The sequence below is a fragment of the Prosopis cineraria genome, unplaced genomic scaffold, assembly GCF_029017545.1.
Source record: "Prosopis cineraria cultivar Desert tree isolate PC_DT_omini unplaced genomic scaffold, ASM2901754v1 PC8, whole genome shotgun sequence".
In the NCBI taxonomy this organism is placed as follows: Eukaryota; Viridiplantae; Streptophyta; class Magnoliopsida; order Fabales; family Fabaceae; genus Prosopis; species Prosopis cineraria.
The window spans coordinates 32,824,119-32,843,859 of NW_026555339.1; the positions used below are offsets into that span (position 1 = coordinate 32,824,119).

Consider the following 19,741-nt stretch of genomic DNA (forward strand, 5'->3'; position numbering starts at 1 on the left):
ACTCGTCCTCAGTTCAACCCATCCATGTGTTCACCGATGGTTATGATTTTATTACGGGGAAAAAAACCACAATGGATAATGCTGGATTCACCGACAAGCCATTTTTAAATAATTCCCTGTGCTTTTGTATTTTTCTTCGTACCTTTGTCTTGTTCCATGACGACCACTATAAATACAAGTTGAGAAAAGTATAATCTGCATCGATCTGTTTCGCCAGTTATCCTATAACCTTTTGAAGCAAAAGATGAATATGAAGCCCTTCATCTTGTGTCTTTTCCTTGGGATGTTACTCATCTCTGCCACTGCAACTGATCGGCTTTCCAAACAAGAGGCGGATCAGAAAGGTAATTATATTGTTGTATTAGGCGGTGATAATACCATTAATAATCTCTATCAATATAGAATTGCGATTTCTAAATTTATTTTCTTCTTGTCCTTATATACTAAAAATATCTTCTTTTATGATATATGTAAATTTAAATATATCTGAAGAACATCCAAACCACAAATCTAGCTTGTTGAATCCCCAAATGTACTTTTGGCAGATGTAAATTGAAATCCAAACAGATTAATTGTGGGTAGTTCTGGTTATAGTGATGATTCAATATCTGTGAAAATTATTAGTTTTTTGGGCTATTGGGTATGGTTGCGCCATGCAGTGTCCGATATATGCTCCACTCAAGAAAACATTATAAATTATTTATTTCACTTGAATCAAGAGAATGGTTAAGTCATTAAGCTTAGAAAAAATTAGAGAGAGGGATCTAATAGTATTAAAATTTATTATAAAAGACCATAAAAATTAAAATTAAGATGAAAGACCAATATAAACATAATTGACCATTATAATCTTAATATAAAATCTGTTAGCCTTAAAATTAAAATGGGGGTATGCCCAAGTTATAAAAGTACTCTAAAAAATAAGAATGTGCCGTTTTCAATTTCAACCCAACAATAAAAAGTAGTATTAAATTTAATTAAAAAATTTTAATCATTATAATTTTTTAAAAATTTTTACCTTTAAAAATTAAATCAGTATAATTTAAAAAATTCTTTACTTTAAAGAGTTATTCAATTTTGTCTGTTTCAATCTCTGGACTTATGGATTTTTAAAAGAGGTGAGAACAGTATAGTATTTTTAAATTTATATCTTGATATTTGATCTTTCTAAATAATCACTATTTTTAAAGTCCTTTGGTATAGTTTTTCCTTAATTTTATTTAAAAATATAATAAACTTTTAATTTTTAATCATCGAGAGTGTATACACCGAAAAAGATATTGATTTTAGTTTTGTGTCCATACATACACAGCTGGTACAGCAGCAAAAGAATCAAAGACGACAACCTCCGGCTGGGGAGGAGGAGGAGGAGGACCTGGTGGCGGCGGATGGGGAGGAGGAGGAGGACACGGCGGATGCCATCAATGCTGTAAATGGGGGCGCTGCTGGTGTTGCTGATCGATGAAGCTGTCAAACCAGAGAACAAAAAGCTAAGTGACTATAATATGATGAATGCAAGACATACGTACTATTAGCTAGTAACTAAAAGCTAAGAAATAAAACATGGATATATAGTACCGTATCTTCCATGTACGCCTTTTGCTATGTTAATTAGCTGATAAGCATTCATGCAGCTTACATATAATGTTTTTCATTGTACCGACCAGAGGGAGTTGCATGAATATATATATATATATATATATATCAACATGTGGTTTTAAAAGTATGATTTTCTAGCAACTGTGTGTACTAAAATACGAGCGGATGTGTGTATTTCATCTCCTAATAAACATTTTTATAAGTCACTTCATAAAATTTTTATTATAATTTTTTTACCTTTCATTAAATATTAATGAAGGAAAGTACGTTATTAAAACATACATGTTTAATAAAAGTAAAGTTTGAGACTTATTAAATTTTTATGAAGAGTTGTAAGGTTTTTTTTTTGTTTTTTGTAAAACAAAGTATGTGTGTGTATATACAGGTCAAAATAATAAGTAGGGTATCAATATGAAATACTGTCTAATTGGATGGCCAATACAATTAGTATAGAGTGTTCTTTTTATAAAGGTTTTATTTTAAAACTAATACTCCCTTTATCTTATTTTCTAATTTGGGGGTAATTTTGATATCTTAAAATATAAGTCGTTTTAAAAAAAATAAGATTTTATTAATGATAGTAATTTCATACTACCTACTAATTAAATTTATTTTTACTTCCTTAATAAAGGGTAATTTTAGAAATTTATAGAAAAAAATTGTAGGCAAGTAATTGAAAGAAGTAATTATAAACTAAACTAAGTAAATGCAAGTGCATATTTAGATATTCGTTGTAGGAAATGGTGCTGGAAAAACTCAGTTTCGAAAACTATAGCTAAAAAGAATGTCTACTTGTGTTGAGAAATGTGAGGTGACGTGATCGATCAGAATACAGTAGTTTAATAAAAGGAGATAAATTAAATAAACATTTAATAGAAATTGCGTTTGCAAAATTGAAAAACTATAGCTAAAAAGAATTTCTACTTGTGTTGAGAAATGTGAGGTGACGTGATCGATCAGAATACAGTAGTTTAATAAAAGGAGATAAATTAAATGAACATTTAATAGAAATTGCGTTTGCAAAATTGAAAAACTATAGCTAAAAAGAATTTCTACTTGTGTTGAGAAATGTGAGGTGACTAAATAAAACACCATATATCTATATATATATATATATATATATATCTGTTTGGAGGGTAATCAACAAACCAGATTCCTTATTAGGCAGGGTTTTTCGATCTAAATATTTGCAAGATGAAGACAACTTGATTTTCTCTTCTAAATCTACTGCATCTCTAACCTGGAAAAAAATATTAGCTGCTAGTGATGTGGTTTTGCAAAATCTCAAATGGATAGTAGATAATGGTAAATCTATGTCGCTGAAAAGTCGGCGTTTTTGACCTTTGCAACAGTTAGATTTTCCTTCGTTTGCTCAAAAAGTGGAAGATCTTACACTGCGACCTCAATTTTTTTGGAGTAGACATTTAGTCCTTTCTTTATGTCAACCTAACGTAGCTTCACAGATCTAGTAAATTCCATGATCTTGCACAAATCAAAAGGATCTGTGGCTTGGATTCTTATCTCCCATGGTTGCTACTCGGTTAAGGAGTGAAATTATTAAACCTTAAATACACTGCTATAAAAAAATATATAATTGACACTCTATAATTGACTATTTATTTAAAAAAAATGAAAAATAAAAAAGGCAAAAAATACTTGACGGCGTCAAATATTTAGACAGGCGTCAAATATTTAGACAGATACTTGACGGTTATTTAAAGATAACCGTCAAGTATATATATTTGACATTTTTTTTAAATAACCGTAATATAAATCTAAAATTTACATGTCGGTCTTCAATAAACAAACGTCAAATTAACAATAGAAAAAAAATTAAATTTTTTCACATACTTGACACTTCTTTTAAAAAAACCATCAAGTACCAAATTTGTCTGCCATATACTTGACGGTTTTTTTAAAATAAGTGTCAAATATGTAATACTTGACGGTTATTTCATAATAATTGTCAAGTATTGTCGTTTAAATTTCCTCCAGATTTCTTTTTCACTCTCCATTTCTGCAAATCATTCGTCTTCAGAAACAAACCCAGAGCCACCGAAACCCATATTTCGTCACTCTAACTGCCAAAAAACACATTTTCGGTCTCGATTCTTGAGGGGTTTTTGATTCTCGGCCTCCATAAGTCTCATGGGCACTCGTTCGTTTGGATTCTCAGTCTCTATCACTCTGCAACACACTCTTGTCTCTGCTTTTCTACACAGTCAGAGTTCCCTCTTCTTGTTGAGGTAGGTTCTTGCTTTTCCAATCATTAATCTTCATTTTAAATGTATGGGTTGCTGATTTTGATTTTCATACGTAATAAATGGTTTCTGTGTTGTTTATTTTGATCTGCATTGTTGTTCTTCTTAGTGAGTGTTTGAAGTTTTGAGTTTTTGGGTGCTTAATTATTGAATTAATGGATTATCCAATTATTTTGCTGATATGAGGAGATTCATTAAGGATATGAAAATAGTATACTACCTAATTACATGAGTGTTTGTTCTAAAATTGAATGATTAATTTAGATTTATATTTCTTGAGTTGTCAATTTTTACATTACTATTTTTTCAATTGATTGAGAATTGGCTTATGAAAAAATATTTTTGAGATTTTAAATTGATATTTATATAGTGCTTGATGTGGTTTAATATGATTTTAATTAAAATTGGGTTTCTTATTAATTTTGTTATTATTGTTGTTGGATCATATATAGTCTCATTATGGATAACTTGATTTTTCTAAAGGCATAAAGACTTGGTAATACTCATTTTAAGCCGTTATATATACTATCAATTTTTTTTAAATTATTATTGAATATAACTTTATATGATTGTTGTTGTGGATGCTGCTGCTGTTGTCATTTAGATTAATAGAGAGAGGGGATAAAGCCCGAGAAACTCTCTTTTTCAAGTTATTATGCTGCCGAAATTATTTCAATGGCTAGCATTAAAATATAATTATTAGTTTTAAACAAGATTAAAGACGGAATGTGCAAACATGTGGTTAGTGACTTATTGATTAATTGATCTTTGTATCTAATTCCCCCACTATTTAGGAGTAGTCAAAGTCACTAATCATATTTCCCTCTTAATCTTTCTAGGAATTATGGATAAAGAATGGATGTCTGCCAATCGTCTATCCAAGGAATATTAGAATGGGGTGGCAAATTTTGTTAAGCTTGTAGTTAAGCATGTGGAGGATCCTAGTAGAATTATTTACCCATGTTTAAAGTGCGGTCTTGTGAAGCGGGTTAGTCCAGATACTTGTGAAGAACACTTAATGATTAATGGGATGGATCAAAGTTACAAGTGTTGGACAATGCATGGAGAGACAAGAGATGATATTAGTTGCAGCCAGAAGCATAGTGAAAGCTGTGCATCATCTTCTGATGATTTTGACGCATGCACACTTGAGGAAGATTATCTTGAACAGATGGCCAAAGCAGTTGAAGAGGACCTCGAGGATTGTTCGGAAATGTTTGAGAAGTTGAAAAGTGATGCAGAGACACCGTTGTATGCTGGTTGTAGTGCATCAAAGTTGTCGGCAGTGTTAAAACTGTACAACATGAAGGCAAAACATGGATGGAGTGATTCGAGCTTTACTGAGTTGCTTGGGTATTTGAAAGTAGAATTACTTTCTAAGGAAAATGAGCTTCCTTGTCGAACATATGACGCAAAACAAATATTGCGATCAATTGGCATGAGTTATGAAAAGATACACTCGTGCCCTAATGATTGCCTTTTATTTCAGAATGAATATGCATCGTTAACCGAGTGTCTGAAGTGTAACGCCTCACGCTACAAGGACCCAAAGCTGACAAAGGACCCAAAGCCACCAAAGCACCCCTTGCCAACAAAGAAAAAGGTATACGGAGAATGACAATTAAGGACCTGCTAAGAACATTAATCCCAATTATGAACCATAAAATTTTGAAATCCTACTTAAAGATCATGGTCCTTAATTGTGATTAAAAAATGTAATTTGTGAGGTGAGATTCATTATTGCCACTTGGGAATTCACTAACCCAATGATGAACCCTTTAGTCGCCTTGGGTTATCAAATTTTACTAGAATGTAGAAGTGAGTATTCTAGGTCATTTCCCTAGAGAGCAAAGCATACAAATCATTGTTCAAATGCTTACAAATTAATCTAAATTTTCAAGTGACTAAACTAACTCTATAATGCAACAATAAATGTTTGTAAAATTTTGTTTTAGTTGGAATGAAATGAATGATGATTATGGTGAGCCCAAGTCAGATTTCCTAACATTAATCATTGATTTCCAGAATTATAACATCATAAACCTTCTTGATTAACCTAAAATGAGACACTTAGAAACCTCTAAGTATGGTGCACCATTAGATTCAATGGACACTAATGAATCTAGGTCAAGTGAACTTAGAAATTAACACTATATTCAGCCTTGTTCTACACAAGTTTCAGACCAAAACTAGTGGAAGAAAAATAGCTTAAGTCAAATTCATATAACCAATATGGATCTAACTCAAGTCTACACAAGAACTTGAACAAGAATCAACAAGAACTTATGAAATAACCCTAGAACATCAAGGTAAATCATAAATTTTAGAACTGAAAATAGCATGAAAATCTAAATTCAACATTCATATTCTCATCAAATTTGAATTAGAATCACAAAGTCTTCAACCAAAACAGGTTCAAAATTCGAAATCCTCAAAGAATCAAGACAAGAACATGAAATCAAGAAAATGAACAACAATTACAAATCTGGAAATCTCATAATGTCAAGTCATCTTTCTTGGAGCTCTAAATGATCAGCCTCTCATGCTCTTCCTCTTTGCTTGAATCAGACCTTGAGCTTGAGAAGCTTCCATGGATGAATGAAGATGAAGAAGTTGCAATCTGGAAATCTGGACAAGAGATGGACGAAAATGCAAGCTGGAATGGAGAAGAAAGTGGACAAAAATCTGAATAGAGAAGGAATGATGATCTGGACCAAGTGTTGATGATGGAAGATGAAGAAATGAAATCTGAAAAACAGGTGAACAGTGCTGGATGAAAATGAATGAAGAAGAAGAGAGAGAAATATGGCTGAAGTGAGAGAGTGGGATCTGAATTATGAGGCTCTCATCTGAAAATTCAGCTTATGTATGTGTGGAAAATGTGAGTGGTGATAAAACCAAAGTGGATGGTGATAAAAACAAGGAAGGTCTAGATCTGAAATGAGCTGGGAAAATGGACGAAAATAAGCTAAAATGGGAATAAAAATGAGGGGGAAAATGTGGCAAGGAACATGTGAACATGTGTGGGAAATATGACTCCTCCTTAGGCTCCCAATTAGCTGCCACATGTCATCCAATTAGATCTGATCATGTCACACCTCCCATGCCCCTTTTTCACTTGATGATGTGTCCCTCAATGCTTTCCATGCTCCTTTGATTTTTTTATTTAATTAATTCTCCCTAATTAAATCTGAATAATGGTGCTATATCATCCCTCAAATAATTCTGGAATTTGCGCCTAACAGCCCCTAAATTCTTCATCTTTATTTATTTGCTATCTCTTGAATTTCTCCATGCATGTGGACTAGCCTTTGATCCTTGATTCCAAAATTGCCCTCACAAAATCTGAAAATAAAAACACAAGACTAAATAAATTCTAAACAAAAAGAAATAAAAAGGAAAAGAAGAGAATTAATGCCCAAGATCTCAATTTAGGATATGAAAGTGTCAAAACAATCATCAAATAGCACTACTAGGACATAAAGTCAATCTAGAAATGACAACTCAAAACCGAAAATTAAACCCTATTATGCACAATTTGATGCCAAAAATCAAGTGTTTTAACATGTAAAATATAAGATAGATCAATTCCCCATACTTGGATTTTGCTCTCCGGGCAAAACTCTCTCAAAACCTAGACAAGTAAACAACACAAAAATACAAGCTCTCAAGAGTAAATCCTATTTTCAAAGTCAATGCACTATCACAAGAACTAAACCAATGTTGCAATCTTTAGAGAAAACCTTAATACATCACAAGTAAACCATTTGCAAGAATGTAATCTCAAAGAGAAACCTCATCGGATTAGTGTTTCACTCTAGCACTCGGTGTATAAGGGTACAAATATCACTCAAGTTCCTTAGCAAGTCATCCTACCATAGGCTTGTAATCCCTCTATCTCTCCACTACTAAGATGCAAGGGTTCTCAAGAATCATATGGACTTTCAAAGGATGTAATGTGCTCAATGAATGGTACACTTAGATTTGCATGTGAAAGAGGTAGGGATTGGCTCAAGAAACTTATCTTGGCCACAATGTAGGTATGCTCAATATACAAGACTACTTAAAACCAAACCCAATAGATAACATAATAGGGATCATGGATGGAATGAATAATTGGCCAAGAATGAGATGAAATGATAGAGATAATAGAGATGAGATGTGAATCTATAAGTAGGAACAAGTGAATCAAATAACAAACCCAAGGAAGCTTGCTTATTCAAACTCTTTCTTTTGCTTTTCTTTGATCCACTTTAGATTTTTTTTCTCAAGTATATTTTTTTTCTTTCTACAATCTTTTTTCTTCTTTCTTTTGTATCACTTCTTTCTTTGTTTTGTTTTTTTTCTCTTGCTATTTGTTTTTTTTTATTTCGTTTTTTTTTCTCTTTGTTTCTCAAGGCATAGCTTCCAATACTTGGGTACAACTCAAAAAATGTTCCTTAATCATAAGAATGGCAGGTATGGCCAATGTGAATGAGTAAAATAGATCCCACTAGATGTTATCTACTAGTTTAATTAAAAATAGTCAATGCACATTGAAACATATCAAATGAAAATACATGCAATCTATCCAAGATAGGGCAAGTGTTTAAAAATGACAAAAATAAAGAAAGGCTCTATTTGGCTAAGCAAGGGATAATCAAGTAATCAAGGGTTAGCTAAAAGGCCTTGGGCACTTTAATGATGGCCATAATCACTTTCCCTACAACCAATGCACAAGTGTAGCCTCAAGTAAGAGAGAAAACAAGTTCTAGAGGATTAACAAAACCAAGGAACATAGAACTCTCAATGGTTGAAGGCCCCTTCCATATGGTTCATTCTTGCCTCTCTTAATCAATTACACTCAACCAAATGATTTATTGCTTCAAAACAGATTTAAGCTAAAGAAAGCAACATCTCAAAAGTTCAAATTTCAAATGCAAAAACTAAGATCATCTTTAAAACTCAAGATTGCTCACAAAACAAAAGTTTTTTTTTTCAAAAACACACTTTCCCCCACACTTAAACAATGCATTGTCCCTAATGCATGCAAAACACATAATGGGAAGAATTAAATCATTTCTATACAGTATGTAAAAGTGTGGAAAAAGGTCAATTTTTTTTTCAAAAACACCACTAAACAGCAAGGAAATAAAGGAAAACAAAGAAACAACAAAAGCTAACATAACTAACTAAGGAAAAGGAATTTCGTTTTTCTTTCTTTTTTTGTTTTTCTAAACCTAATGAATCAGGTTGCATCTCCCCCCATACTTGAACTCAAAATGACATTCACAAACACAAACACAAGCAAAGAATGGTGTACCACATGTGTGCATATGTGACAGCAAGCATATCCCAATTAGTGCTCCACTTGTGTGCTTTGTGAATCAATTAAATCAATCAAAAAGAAATAAGAAGGAAAGATACAACCTTTGAAGACTCATGGAGGATCTTTGAATCTCATTTCAGCAAGCAATGTGGAAGATTCACCCTCATGAAATTTCTTGCACAAGTGGCCATTTGCCTTGAATGTTAAGCCACTTTGAGGATCTTTGAGGGTGAGAGTGCCATAGTCAAAAATTTCCTCCACAATGTAAGGACCCTCCCATTTGGATTGAAGTTTGCCACTAATGAGCTTGAGCCTTGTCTTGAACTTAAGCACTTTATCTCCCACTTGAAATTGCTTCCTCAAAATACATTTATCATGAATGAATTTTGCTCTTTCCTTGTACAATTTAGAGCTCTCATATGCTTCCAATCTCAACTCATCCAATTCTTGAAGTTGGAGCTTCCTAGAGGCAGCTACACCCTCCTCACCAAATGCACAAGCCTTCACAGCTCAATAGGCTTTGTGCTCAATCTCCACCGGGAGGTGACATTGCTTACCATAGACCAACCTAAATGGAGACATCCCAATGGGTGTCTTGAAGGCGGTCCGGTATGCCCAAAGAGCCACCTCAAGTCTTGAGCTCCAATCCTTCCTATTCGGTCTCACTATCTTTTGGAGGATAGACTTGATCTCCTTGTTCGAACACTCAGGCAACCCATTTGTTTGAGGATGATATGGGGTTGCCACCTTGCATAGAACACCATATCTCTAAATTGTTTGAGATAGTCTTGTTGCAAAAGTGTATCCCTTGGTCTATGATGATTGCTCTTGGGATGCCAAACCTATAAAACACATGAGACAAAAGAAACTTCACCACAACTTTGGCATCATTAGTTCTAGTGAGGATAGCCTCAACCTACCTAGAAACAAAATCAACACAGAGCAATATATATTCACAACCATTGGAAGAGGGAAAAGGACCCATGAAATCCATACCCCAAACATCAAAGATCTCACAAAATATAATGGGCACCTGTGGCATTTCATGTCTCTTTCCCAAACTCCTAAAATGTTGACATGCATGACATGCTTTGCAAAATTGATGTGCATCTTTAAAAAGAGATGGCCAATATAAACCACAATCTAAGACCTTCTGCCCGGTCCTCCTAACCCCAAAATGACCACCACATGCATAAGTATGACACATCCTCAACACATCATCAATCTCAATATCAGGAACACATCTCCTAATGACACCATCACTACACAATCTCCAAAGAGTAGGTGAATCCCAAACATAGTATCTACTTTCCCTAGCAAGCTTCTCCCTAGCATGTCTAGTAATCCCATTTGGAAACACATTATGCACCAACAAATTGACCAAATTAGAATACCAAACAACATCATGGGAAGAAATAGCACATAATGACTCATCACAAGGGAAATCAAAAGAGGAATTACCATAATGGAGTCATAAGGCAATCGACTCAAGTGATCCGCCACATGATTTATTGCTCCACTCCTATCAATGATCTCCAAATTGAACTCTTGAAGTAGAAGCATCCATCTAAGCAAACGTGGCTTGGTGTCCTTCTTCTTTAAAAGGTACTTCAAGGCCGCATGATCTGTAAAACAAACAACCTTAGAATGCAACAAGTAAGATCTAAACTTGTCAAGAGCAAACACTAATGCATACAATTCTTTCTCGGTTGTAGTGTAATTGCATTGTGCTTTGTCTAAAGTCCTAGATGCATATGCAATAACATAAGGTAGCTTGTTTTCTCTTTGTCCCAACATAGCCCCAACAGCAAAATTAGAGGCATCACATGAAATCTCAAATGGAATTAACCAATTAGGACTCCTCAAAATAGGAGGGGAAACAAGCTTAGCCTTCAAAGCATCAAATGCATCTCTACAACTTGGAGAGAACTCAATTTGACATCTTTTTGAAGTAATTGAGATAAGGGATGTGCAATCTTCAAAAACTCTTTAATAAATCTTCTATAAAAACCCACATGGCCAAGGAAAGATCTCAAGTCCTTGACATTAGTTGGATAGGGCAAAGATGAAATCACTTCAATTTTGGCCCTATCCACCTCAATGCCACGGCTTGAAACCAAGTGGCCCAAGACAATCCCTTCCTCAACCATAAAATGGCACTTCTCAAAGTTCAAAACCAAGTTCTTCTCCACACATCTAGCAAGGACTTTATCAAGATTTCTCAAGCAAGAAGAATAAGAATCCCCATGAATTATGAAATCATCCATGAACACTTCCATGCAATTTTCAATAAAATCACTAAAAATACCAAACATGCATCTTTGGAAAGTCCCTGGAGCATTACACAATCCAAAAGGCATTCTTCTATATGCAAAGGTACCAAATGGGCAAGTGAAAGTGGTTTTGTGTTGATCAACCGGATCAATGCAAATCTGAAAATAACCACTATATCCATCAAGGAAGCAATAATAAGATTTCCCCCCTAATCTTTCTAACATTTGATCAATAAATGGGAGAGGGAAATGGTCTTTCTTGGTTGCCTCATTCAACCTCCTATAATCAATGCATACCCTCCAACTATTTTGTACCCTAGTAGGAATCAATTCATCATGTTCATTCTTTACCACAGTAATTCCACTCTTCTTGGGCACAACTTGCACCGGAGACACCCATTCACTATTACTAATAGGGTAGATTATACCATGCACTCAAGAGTTTGGTGACCTCTTCTTTACCACATCAAGTATGAGAGGATTCAACCTCCTTTGTGGCTGCCTTATTGCCTTAGCATTTTCCTCCAACATGATCCTATGCGTGCAAGTTTGAGGGCTAATTCCAGGAATGTCTCTAAGTGTCCACCCAATGGCTTCAATGTTCTTCCTCACTACATCACACAACAAAGACTCTTCCATAGGGGTTAGTGAAGAAGAAACAATAATAGGAAGTTGATTACCATTTTTTAAGTAAGAATACTTAAGATGTGAAGGAAGTGGCTTCAACTCCAGATTGGGTGGCTCAATGATGCTTGGAGGAATCTTTTGCACTTGAATTTGTCTTGCTAGATCCATGTCTTCCTCTTTAAGTGGCATGTACAAGCTTCCAACAGCTGTTATATGCAAAATTTCATCCAAATTGACTTGCTTTGTTCCAACTTTGTGCCTCACGTCCAGATCTGGTTGGCTTGCTCTAAAATTAATTCCCATTTTGGTCAGATCTGATTCTAGACTTTCAGCACCAATTTGCACGCCCCTTGGATCATTAACAGCCCCAAAATCACTTTGTTCATGCTTTTCAAGTGTCCCTAAACCTGAAACATCACAAGTAGAACACTCCTCCAACCTTGGAGAATGATTAGGCACAAAAGGATTAAAGCTGTCAAAAATTTTAGAATTAAATTCACTAGAAGAAATCAAATGATGTGATGAAATATGACATGTGGAAGATGAACTAGGGCCATATTAGATGCAATTTCACTCTCATCACTTGATTCAATCACTAAATCAACAGAATTTCCAGAATTGATACTCAAATCATCAAACTCATCTAATGCAAGCAAATCACTCAAGGAAGCATATGTTTGGTCATGTGAAGAACTAGACAACACAAGTGCTTCAAATGGAGTGCAAGTAGATGAGTGAGGCATGTCAAGTGTGCTGCCATTCAAATGCTCATGCTCAAGTGAATGCAATTCATCTTGATTTTTCAAATTAGACAAAATTAACACTATATTATTGCAATTCACACAAATAGAGTCATGAGTGCATGAACAAGTGAAACTAGGCAAAGATGCAACATCATCCAAGTTAGGAGGCATAGAAACCTCATCAATGATTCCATCAAGTGTATCATCAATGCAATCCACAAAATGAAGGCTATAATTAACATAAGAGTTTTTCAAGCTATCAAATATGTTAAATTCAATCTTGCTGTCTAAAAACTCCATGGTAAGTTTACCTTCCTTCATGTTTAATATAGTACTTGATGTCATCATAAAAGGTCTCCCAAGAATGAGTGTGCCTTGGCCTCCTTCTTGCATATCCAACACATAAAAATCTGCTGGAAAAACCAAGTCCTTAACCTTCACTAAGATGTCTTCCAAGAATCCCTTAGGCTTCCTAGTGCTCCGGTCGGCTAGTTGCAAGATAACACTACAATCTTGAGACCACCAAGATTAAGTGAAGAATAAATGTGAGTGGGCATCACATTGATGGCTGCCCCTAGGTCAATCAAGGCTTCTTAAACAAACACATTCCCTATTTGACAAGGAATGGTACATGCCCCCGGATCTCTACACTTTAGAGGGAGTTGTGGCTTGAAGATAGCACTAATATTAGGACTCATTTGAACTGTAGCCAATGGTTTGAATCCCCTTTTATTAGTGCACAACTCCTTCAAAAACTTTGCACACTTAGGCATGCTTTTTATCTTCTCAAGAAGTGGTATGTTCACTTCCACCTTCTTCAACATATCAAACACATCATGCCTATCTTCTTCTTGCCCTTTCTTAGCAAATCTAGTCAAGGCCTTAGGGAATGGCATATCCCTTGGAAAGGGTCCCTAATTTGATATTCTTTTAGAGGCTCTCTTCTTCCCAACACCTCTTTCTCCTTAGGCTTGCTTGAATCATTCTCATTTGCCTTAGAAGATGGATGAACCGTGGCTGTTCCAGCACTGTCTTGGCCTTGATTTAAGCTCAATTTCACCTCTTTTTCTTGAGCATTCAGGGCTGATCTTGCCCCATTTGCATCCTCAACTACAATTTCTTCAATAGAGTCATCCTCATCATCAAGCACTTGAGGACTTAGAGAAGTAGGAGGCGTGTTCTTGAGGCTATGTGAGGCACTTGGATGCACATTTAGCTTGTTGTCACAGCAAGTGAAATCACGTGGATCAGCAAGAAAAAGTGATCTTCCTTCACAAATTTGAGAATTCCTTGAAATAACCTCATTAGGCTTGCTGCCACTATGGTTTGAGGCATTTGGAATGGCTTCAAGAATTCTTCCACTCCTCAACTCAATTGCACTAAGGCTCTTTGGATTGATGACAGGTTGAGTTGGGAGCTTTCCACTTCCTTGAGCTTGGCTAATGCTATTTGAATTTCTAAATTGTTGCACCACCAAATCAGTGCTTTGTTGCTTTGATTCAAGATTGTCTAGCCTCTTAAGCATCATGTCCATTTTCGATTCTGCCCTAGACATATGAGAATCAAACTTTTGGCCTATAGAAAACATAGCATCACCCATCCTCTCAAGGTAGGAATACATTTGTTTATCACCTCCACCATCTTGAATAGGGATCACTTGAGAATTCTTGGCTTGCACAACCTCTTGATTACCCTTGTAGCTGAAGTTAGGGTGCTGCCTCCAACTTGAGTTATATGTGCTCCCATAGTTAGCCTCAAAATTGTTCCTTTCCTCTTGATTATGTTGATAATTGTAGGGCCTTTGTTGTTGATACACAGCCCCAACATCTTGAGCATGCATGCAATTAGAGGTGATATGCATTGTTGAATTGCATATACTACAAATAGGAGCCACTAGAGCATTGGACATAGAAGCAATCTGAGCTTGTGGAGGATTGGAGATAGACATCTTGAGAAAATCCAATTGAGAGTAGATATCCTCCAATTGGGAATTAGCAATAGAAGATTGGCCCACTTGGTGAACACCCCTTGCATCTCTTGAGCTAAATTGTTGGTTATTATTTGCAAGCTTTTCCAACAAGGTCCATGCATCATCCGGTGGAAGATCTAATAGAGAGCCATTTGCAGCAGCATCTATGGTCTCTCTATCATGAATTTGCAACCCCACATGAAAATAATCAATGAGGAACTCCTTGCCCACATTTAGGTATGGACACTTTGCAAGCAACTCAAGAAACCTCATCCAATACTCATAAAGAGATTCTTGAGGGTGTTGTTGAATCCCCATGATTTGCTTCCTTAATTGAGAATACTTGGTTGCTGGAAAATATTTTTCAAGGAAGCGATTTCGCATCTCCACCCAAGAATTGATGGTCCTTGTGGCAAGAGTATTGAACCATGTGATTGCTTTGTCCTCAAGAGTAAAATAGAAGACCTTGAGCATCAAATTCTCCAAGTTTACTATGGGAGGCTTCATGGTTGAATAAACCCTCTCAAGTATTTGAAGATGCCTATTAGGATCCTCACCTGCAAGGCCATGGAATTTTGGCAAAGCATTAATCAATGAAGGTTTGATTTCATACTCATTTTGTTCTTGTAAATTCAAAAACAAACCACTAGGTCTAAATGTATCAGTGGGTGCTACCATCTCTCTAATACTCCTCCTAGTAGGTATTTCATGTTCATTACCATGCAATCTATCAGCCATACTGTCCAAAATCACAGAATTATCAACTATGGTGTTTGGAAGAGAAGAAGATGCTAAGAACTCTAAGTATTGATCTCTAAATTCAATATAATTTTCACCAAGTTCTTTGCAAGTCCTACAAGACATATAAAGCTCAGAACACCACAGAAATAGCACTGGACCAAAGAAAAATCAAAAATTCGAAAGTAGGCAAAAATTCTGAAAACTGGCAGAATTGAAACACACTGAGGCAGTATTTTTGTTAAAAAAAATTCGAATGTGAAAAAGACAAAATTAGGAAAAAATAAAAACTAAAAATTTAAAGCTAAAACACTAAATTAAATGCAGGAATTTTTATAAACAAAATTTCCAAATAGGGAAAGAGATATGCTCATCCAAAATTAGCCCTGTCTGCCTGGAGTGTCACTGGGAGTCAGCAGTGGACCCTATGTGCTTGTTCAGTGCACACCTCTCTGGTCCCGAATCAAATTGAGCTGAAATTTTTACCTGAAACTTTCAACACATAGAAGGTTATACAGTACAATTTTCAAGGAAAAATTCGCAGTCAATTCTTCCCAGTATTTTTTCGAATTAGGGTCTGCAGCACTGGAATTTCCAGTGAACCCTGTTTTAGTCAAGCAAAAATTCAACCAACTTAATGGCCGAATTAGCAATTATGTTCAACAGAAAAAATGTTTCTAAGATAACCAGGAACACAATGAAACAAGAATCAGCTCAAAATGATATGTCTAGCGAAAATTATACCTGTCCAAATTTCGTGCAAAATTTCTGGGCAGAGCAAATTCTCAGAGCTTGCTGGCACTTGAGTTAACCTTGACAGATTTGGCTTGCACGTCCAGAATCAATAACATGGTGACTATATCCAGTAGCAAACAAACCAAACAAGTGATCAAATGCTTAGAAAGCACAAGTCAGCCACCACAATACAAATTCCAGAATTAAGCCAAAATGCAAAGCAAATTAAAACAACAATTGAAACCACAATTAGTATGGCTAGTTGCTCCCCGGCAACGGCGCCAATTGATGAACCCTTTAGTCGCCTTAGGTTATCAAATTTTACTAGAATGTAGAAGTGAGTATTCTAGGTCATTTCCCTAGAGAGCAAAGCATACAAATCATTGTTCAAATACTTACAAATTAATCTGAATTTTCAAGTGACTAAACTAATTCTATAATGCAACAATAAATGTTTGTAAAATTCTGTTTTAGTTGGAATGAAATGAATGATGATTATGGTGAGCCCAAGTCAAATTTCCTAACATTAATCATTGATTTCCAGAATTATAACATCATAAACCTTCTTGATTAACCTAAAATGAGACACTTAGAAACCTCTAAGTGTGGTGCACCATTAGACTCAATGGACACTAATGAATCTAGGTCAAGTGAACTTAGAAATCAACACTATATTCAGCCTTGTTCTACACAAGTTTCAGACCAAAACTAGTGGAAGAAAAACAGCTTAAGTCAAATTCATATAACCAATATGGATCTAACTCAAGTCTACACAAGAACTTGAACAAGAATCAGCAAGAACTTATGAAATAACCCTAGAACATCAAGGTAAATCATAAATTCCAGAACTGAAAATAGCATGAAAATCTAAATTCAACATTCATATTCTCATCAAATCTGAATTAGAATCACAAAGTCTTCAACCAAAACAGGTTCAAAATTCAAAATCCTCAAAGAATCAAGACAAGAACATGAAATCAAGAAAATGAACAACAATTACAAATCTAGAAATCTCATAATGTCAAGTCATCTTTCTTGGAGCTCTAAATGATCAGCCTCTCATGCTCTTCCTCTTTGCTTGAATCAGACCTTGAGCTTGAGAAGCTTCCATGGATGAATGAAGATGAAGAAGTTGCAATCTGGAAATCTGGACAAGAGATGGACGAAAATGCAAGCTGGAATGGAGAAGAAAGTGGACAACAATCTGAATAGAGAAGGAATGATGATCTGGACCAAGTGTTGATGATGGAAGATAAAGAAATGAAATCTGAAAAACGGATGAACAGTGCTGGACGAAAATGAATGAAGAAGAAGAGAGAGAAATATGGCTGAAGTGAGAGAGTGGGATCTGAATTATGAGGCTCTCATCTGAAAATTCAACTTATGTATGTGTGGAAAATGTGAGTGGTGATAAAAAACACGACTTGAGAATTCACTAACTAAACTTGAAAAAATTTCTAACGTATATTGTGAAAACATGAAACTTCACTTGGGAATCGATTGTTTAATAAAAAACACCAATTTGGATAAGTCACTTTTTATTAATGATTTTCAAGTGGGGTTTTATTTTTTCATCATATACGTTAGAAATTTTTTCAAGTCTAGTTAGTGAATTTCCAAGTAGCGCTTTTTATTAAACATTCCATTTTTAAGTGGGGTTTCATGTTTTCACAATATATGGTAGTAATTTTCTCAAGTTGGATTAGTGAATTCCCAAGTCACGTTAGTAAATCCCACCTCACAAATTACATTTTTTTATCACAATTAAGGACCATGGTCCTTAACTCTGATTTCAAAATTTCACGGTCCGTAATTGGAATTAATGTTCTTAGCAAGTCCTTAATTGTCATTCTCCCAAAGGTATATATGATTTATATAATTATTTAGAATCTTTAATATATATATGTGTGTGTGTGTGTGTGTGTGTGTGTGTGTGTGTGTGTGTCTAACTTTTTCATTGTATAGCCAAGGGGAAAAAGCAAATTGAAGGGCAAGGTGTCGGGCCATACTAAAGAGTCAGCCACGATTTCGCAACATGCAATGCCTATGCCTATTGTAGAAAACAAATTTCGTGACTCTCTTGAGACCTATGCTTCAGCTACGAGGATAGTTCGTCAAGTGCCGATTGGGGATATCATTAATTTTGATGATGGACTATTTGGTAGAGCATCATTTGAAGTCGTTCGGAATGAAATTTTGAATGAAATCCTCAAGCACGATATGGCGAGAAGTAGTTTGATGACTTTCTACATGAGGTAATTCTTCAACATTTATTAGTTAATTTCTTGAATTATTTATGTGTGTGAGTATGCAAGCATATTAACTTATATATTTTTCCACCCAAGTCACTTTTATACCTCATTCGTGGTTCTTGGTGGCCTCGAGTCGAAGATCAAGCTGGTTAATCCTCATGATGTCTCTCCCCACAATAATATTACAAAGGAAGCCCTTGAAAATCAAGCAAGAATGATTTTGGATCACTTTTGAGAAAGGGGAGCAGCGAAGGATACTTTATTTCTTGCTCCTTACTGCCAAGGGTGAGTTGTTAATATTTGTTACGAGTAAATATTTTTTTAAATTTATTTGTTTGGTAACATGTGCTGTTTCTTGTTAGGGGACACTGGATGCTTATTGTGGTTAATCTCATTACTCCAAAAATATGGTATCTCGATCCCCTTAATGGAGATCCAAGCAACAGGGAAGATATAGTGGTACTTTTTAATGAGTAAGTTGGATTTTTTTACTTGTTATTTCTTTTTATTTTTAGTTTTCATTCATATATATTTCTCACATTCATTCCATAATTCCTTCTTAGAGCTGTGGTGTTGTATTGCACTGCGAACGACATGACTGTGTCTCCTAAGATGAGGGCATTTGAATCTTTAGAGAAATGGGTCATTGTTAAGGTATTCATTCAATTGGTCAAGTTTTTAATCAAGAAACTATCTCATTATATTTTATAATTTTATTGATATGTGTTTTTTTTACTGTGTCCATTCCAGCCAGATCAAAGCAATGATTGTGGTTATTGCTTGATGAAGTTCATGAAGGACATTATCACTCATGCCCCTACCGCATTATCTGACAAGGTATATATACCTTAGGTATATATATAAAATTTAATTACATTTCAATTATAAATTTTAAACAATTTTAATTAGCTACCTATTAACTTGAAATTATTGTGACTATTTGCTTACAGTACTTCGAGGACGTCTATTACATTCATTATGCAGCTACACATGTAGAAGAGGTGGCCCAATGTGTTTTCAATATATGGGTAGCAACTGTAGTTAGGCTAGTACAATAGTTAGTTACATTTATATACACATTTTTTGGGCCAATTTTTATGGGATAGGCCACTTAGTTTTGGAACATTAGTTTGTAAATAAGTTGAGCATATAATTTTTAGATTTTAAGGTTAAATGTATAGGAATTTTTATGTTAATTAGATAGGAAATACTATTACAAATATTTATTATATTGCA

At 34.9% G+C, this 19,741-nt stretch overlaps 2 protein-coding genes and 1 long non-coding RNA gene across 3 annotated transcripts in view; 2 read left to right on the plus strand and 1 right to left on the minus strand.

The window, feature by feature from the left end:
- Nucleotides 1–213: 213 nt before the first annotated feature.
- On the plus strand, nucleotides 214–1,561 carry LOC129317979 (cold shock protein 2-like). The gene is made up of 2 exons (XM_054962436.1): nucleotides 214–344; nucleotides 1,313–1,561. Exons 1-2 carry the CDS (start codon nucleotides 245–247, stop codon nucleotides 1,456–1,458), a joined length of 246 nt encoding a protein of 81 aa, XP_054818411.1. The 5' UTR covers nucleotides 214–244; the 3' UTR covers nucleotides 1,459–1,561.
- A 7,718-nt stretch (nucleotides 1,562–9,279) lies between these two features.
- The window catches only part of LOC129317539 (uncharacterized), a 100,289-nt gene continuing 89,827 nt past the window's right edge, over nucleotides 9,280–19,741 (minus strand). Inside the window, 4 exon segments of the mRNA XM_054961852.1 lie at nucleotides 9,280–9,669; nucleotides 10,630–11,108; nucleotides 11,111–11,640; nucleotides 13,729–13,766. Coding sequence (XP_054817827.1) covers nucleotides 9,280–9,669; nucleotides 10,630–11,108; nucleotides 11,111–11,640; nucleotides 13,729–13,766 — 1,437 coding nt within the window.
- LOC129317819 (uncharacterized) lies at nucleotides 18,896–19,293 on the plus strand. Its single transcript, XR_008595060.1, has 3 exons — nucleotides 18,896–18,978; nucleotides 19,069–19,159; nucleotides 19,256–19,293. It is a non-coding gene; the product is annotated as an uncharacterized LOC129317819 (long non-coding RNA).

Bases quoted from the DNA above. Each gene is read 5' to 3' on its own strand.
- LOC129317979 (XM_054962436.1), top strand. From the start codon at position 245: ATGAATATGAAGCCCTTCATCTTGTGTCTTTTCCTTGGGATGTTACTC. The intron at 345-1,312 runs GTAATTATATTG...ATACATACACAG, and splicing joins ACAAGAGGCGGATCAGAAAG to CTGGTACAGCAGCAAAAGAA.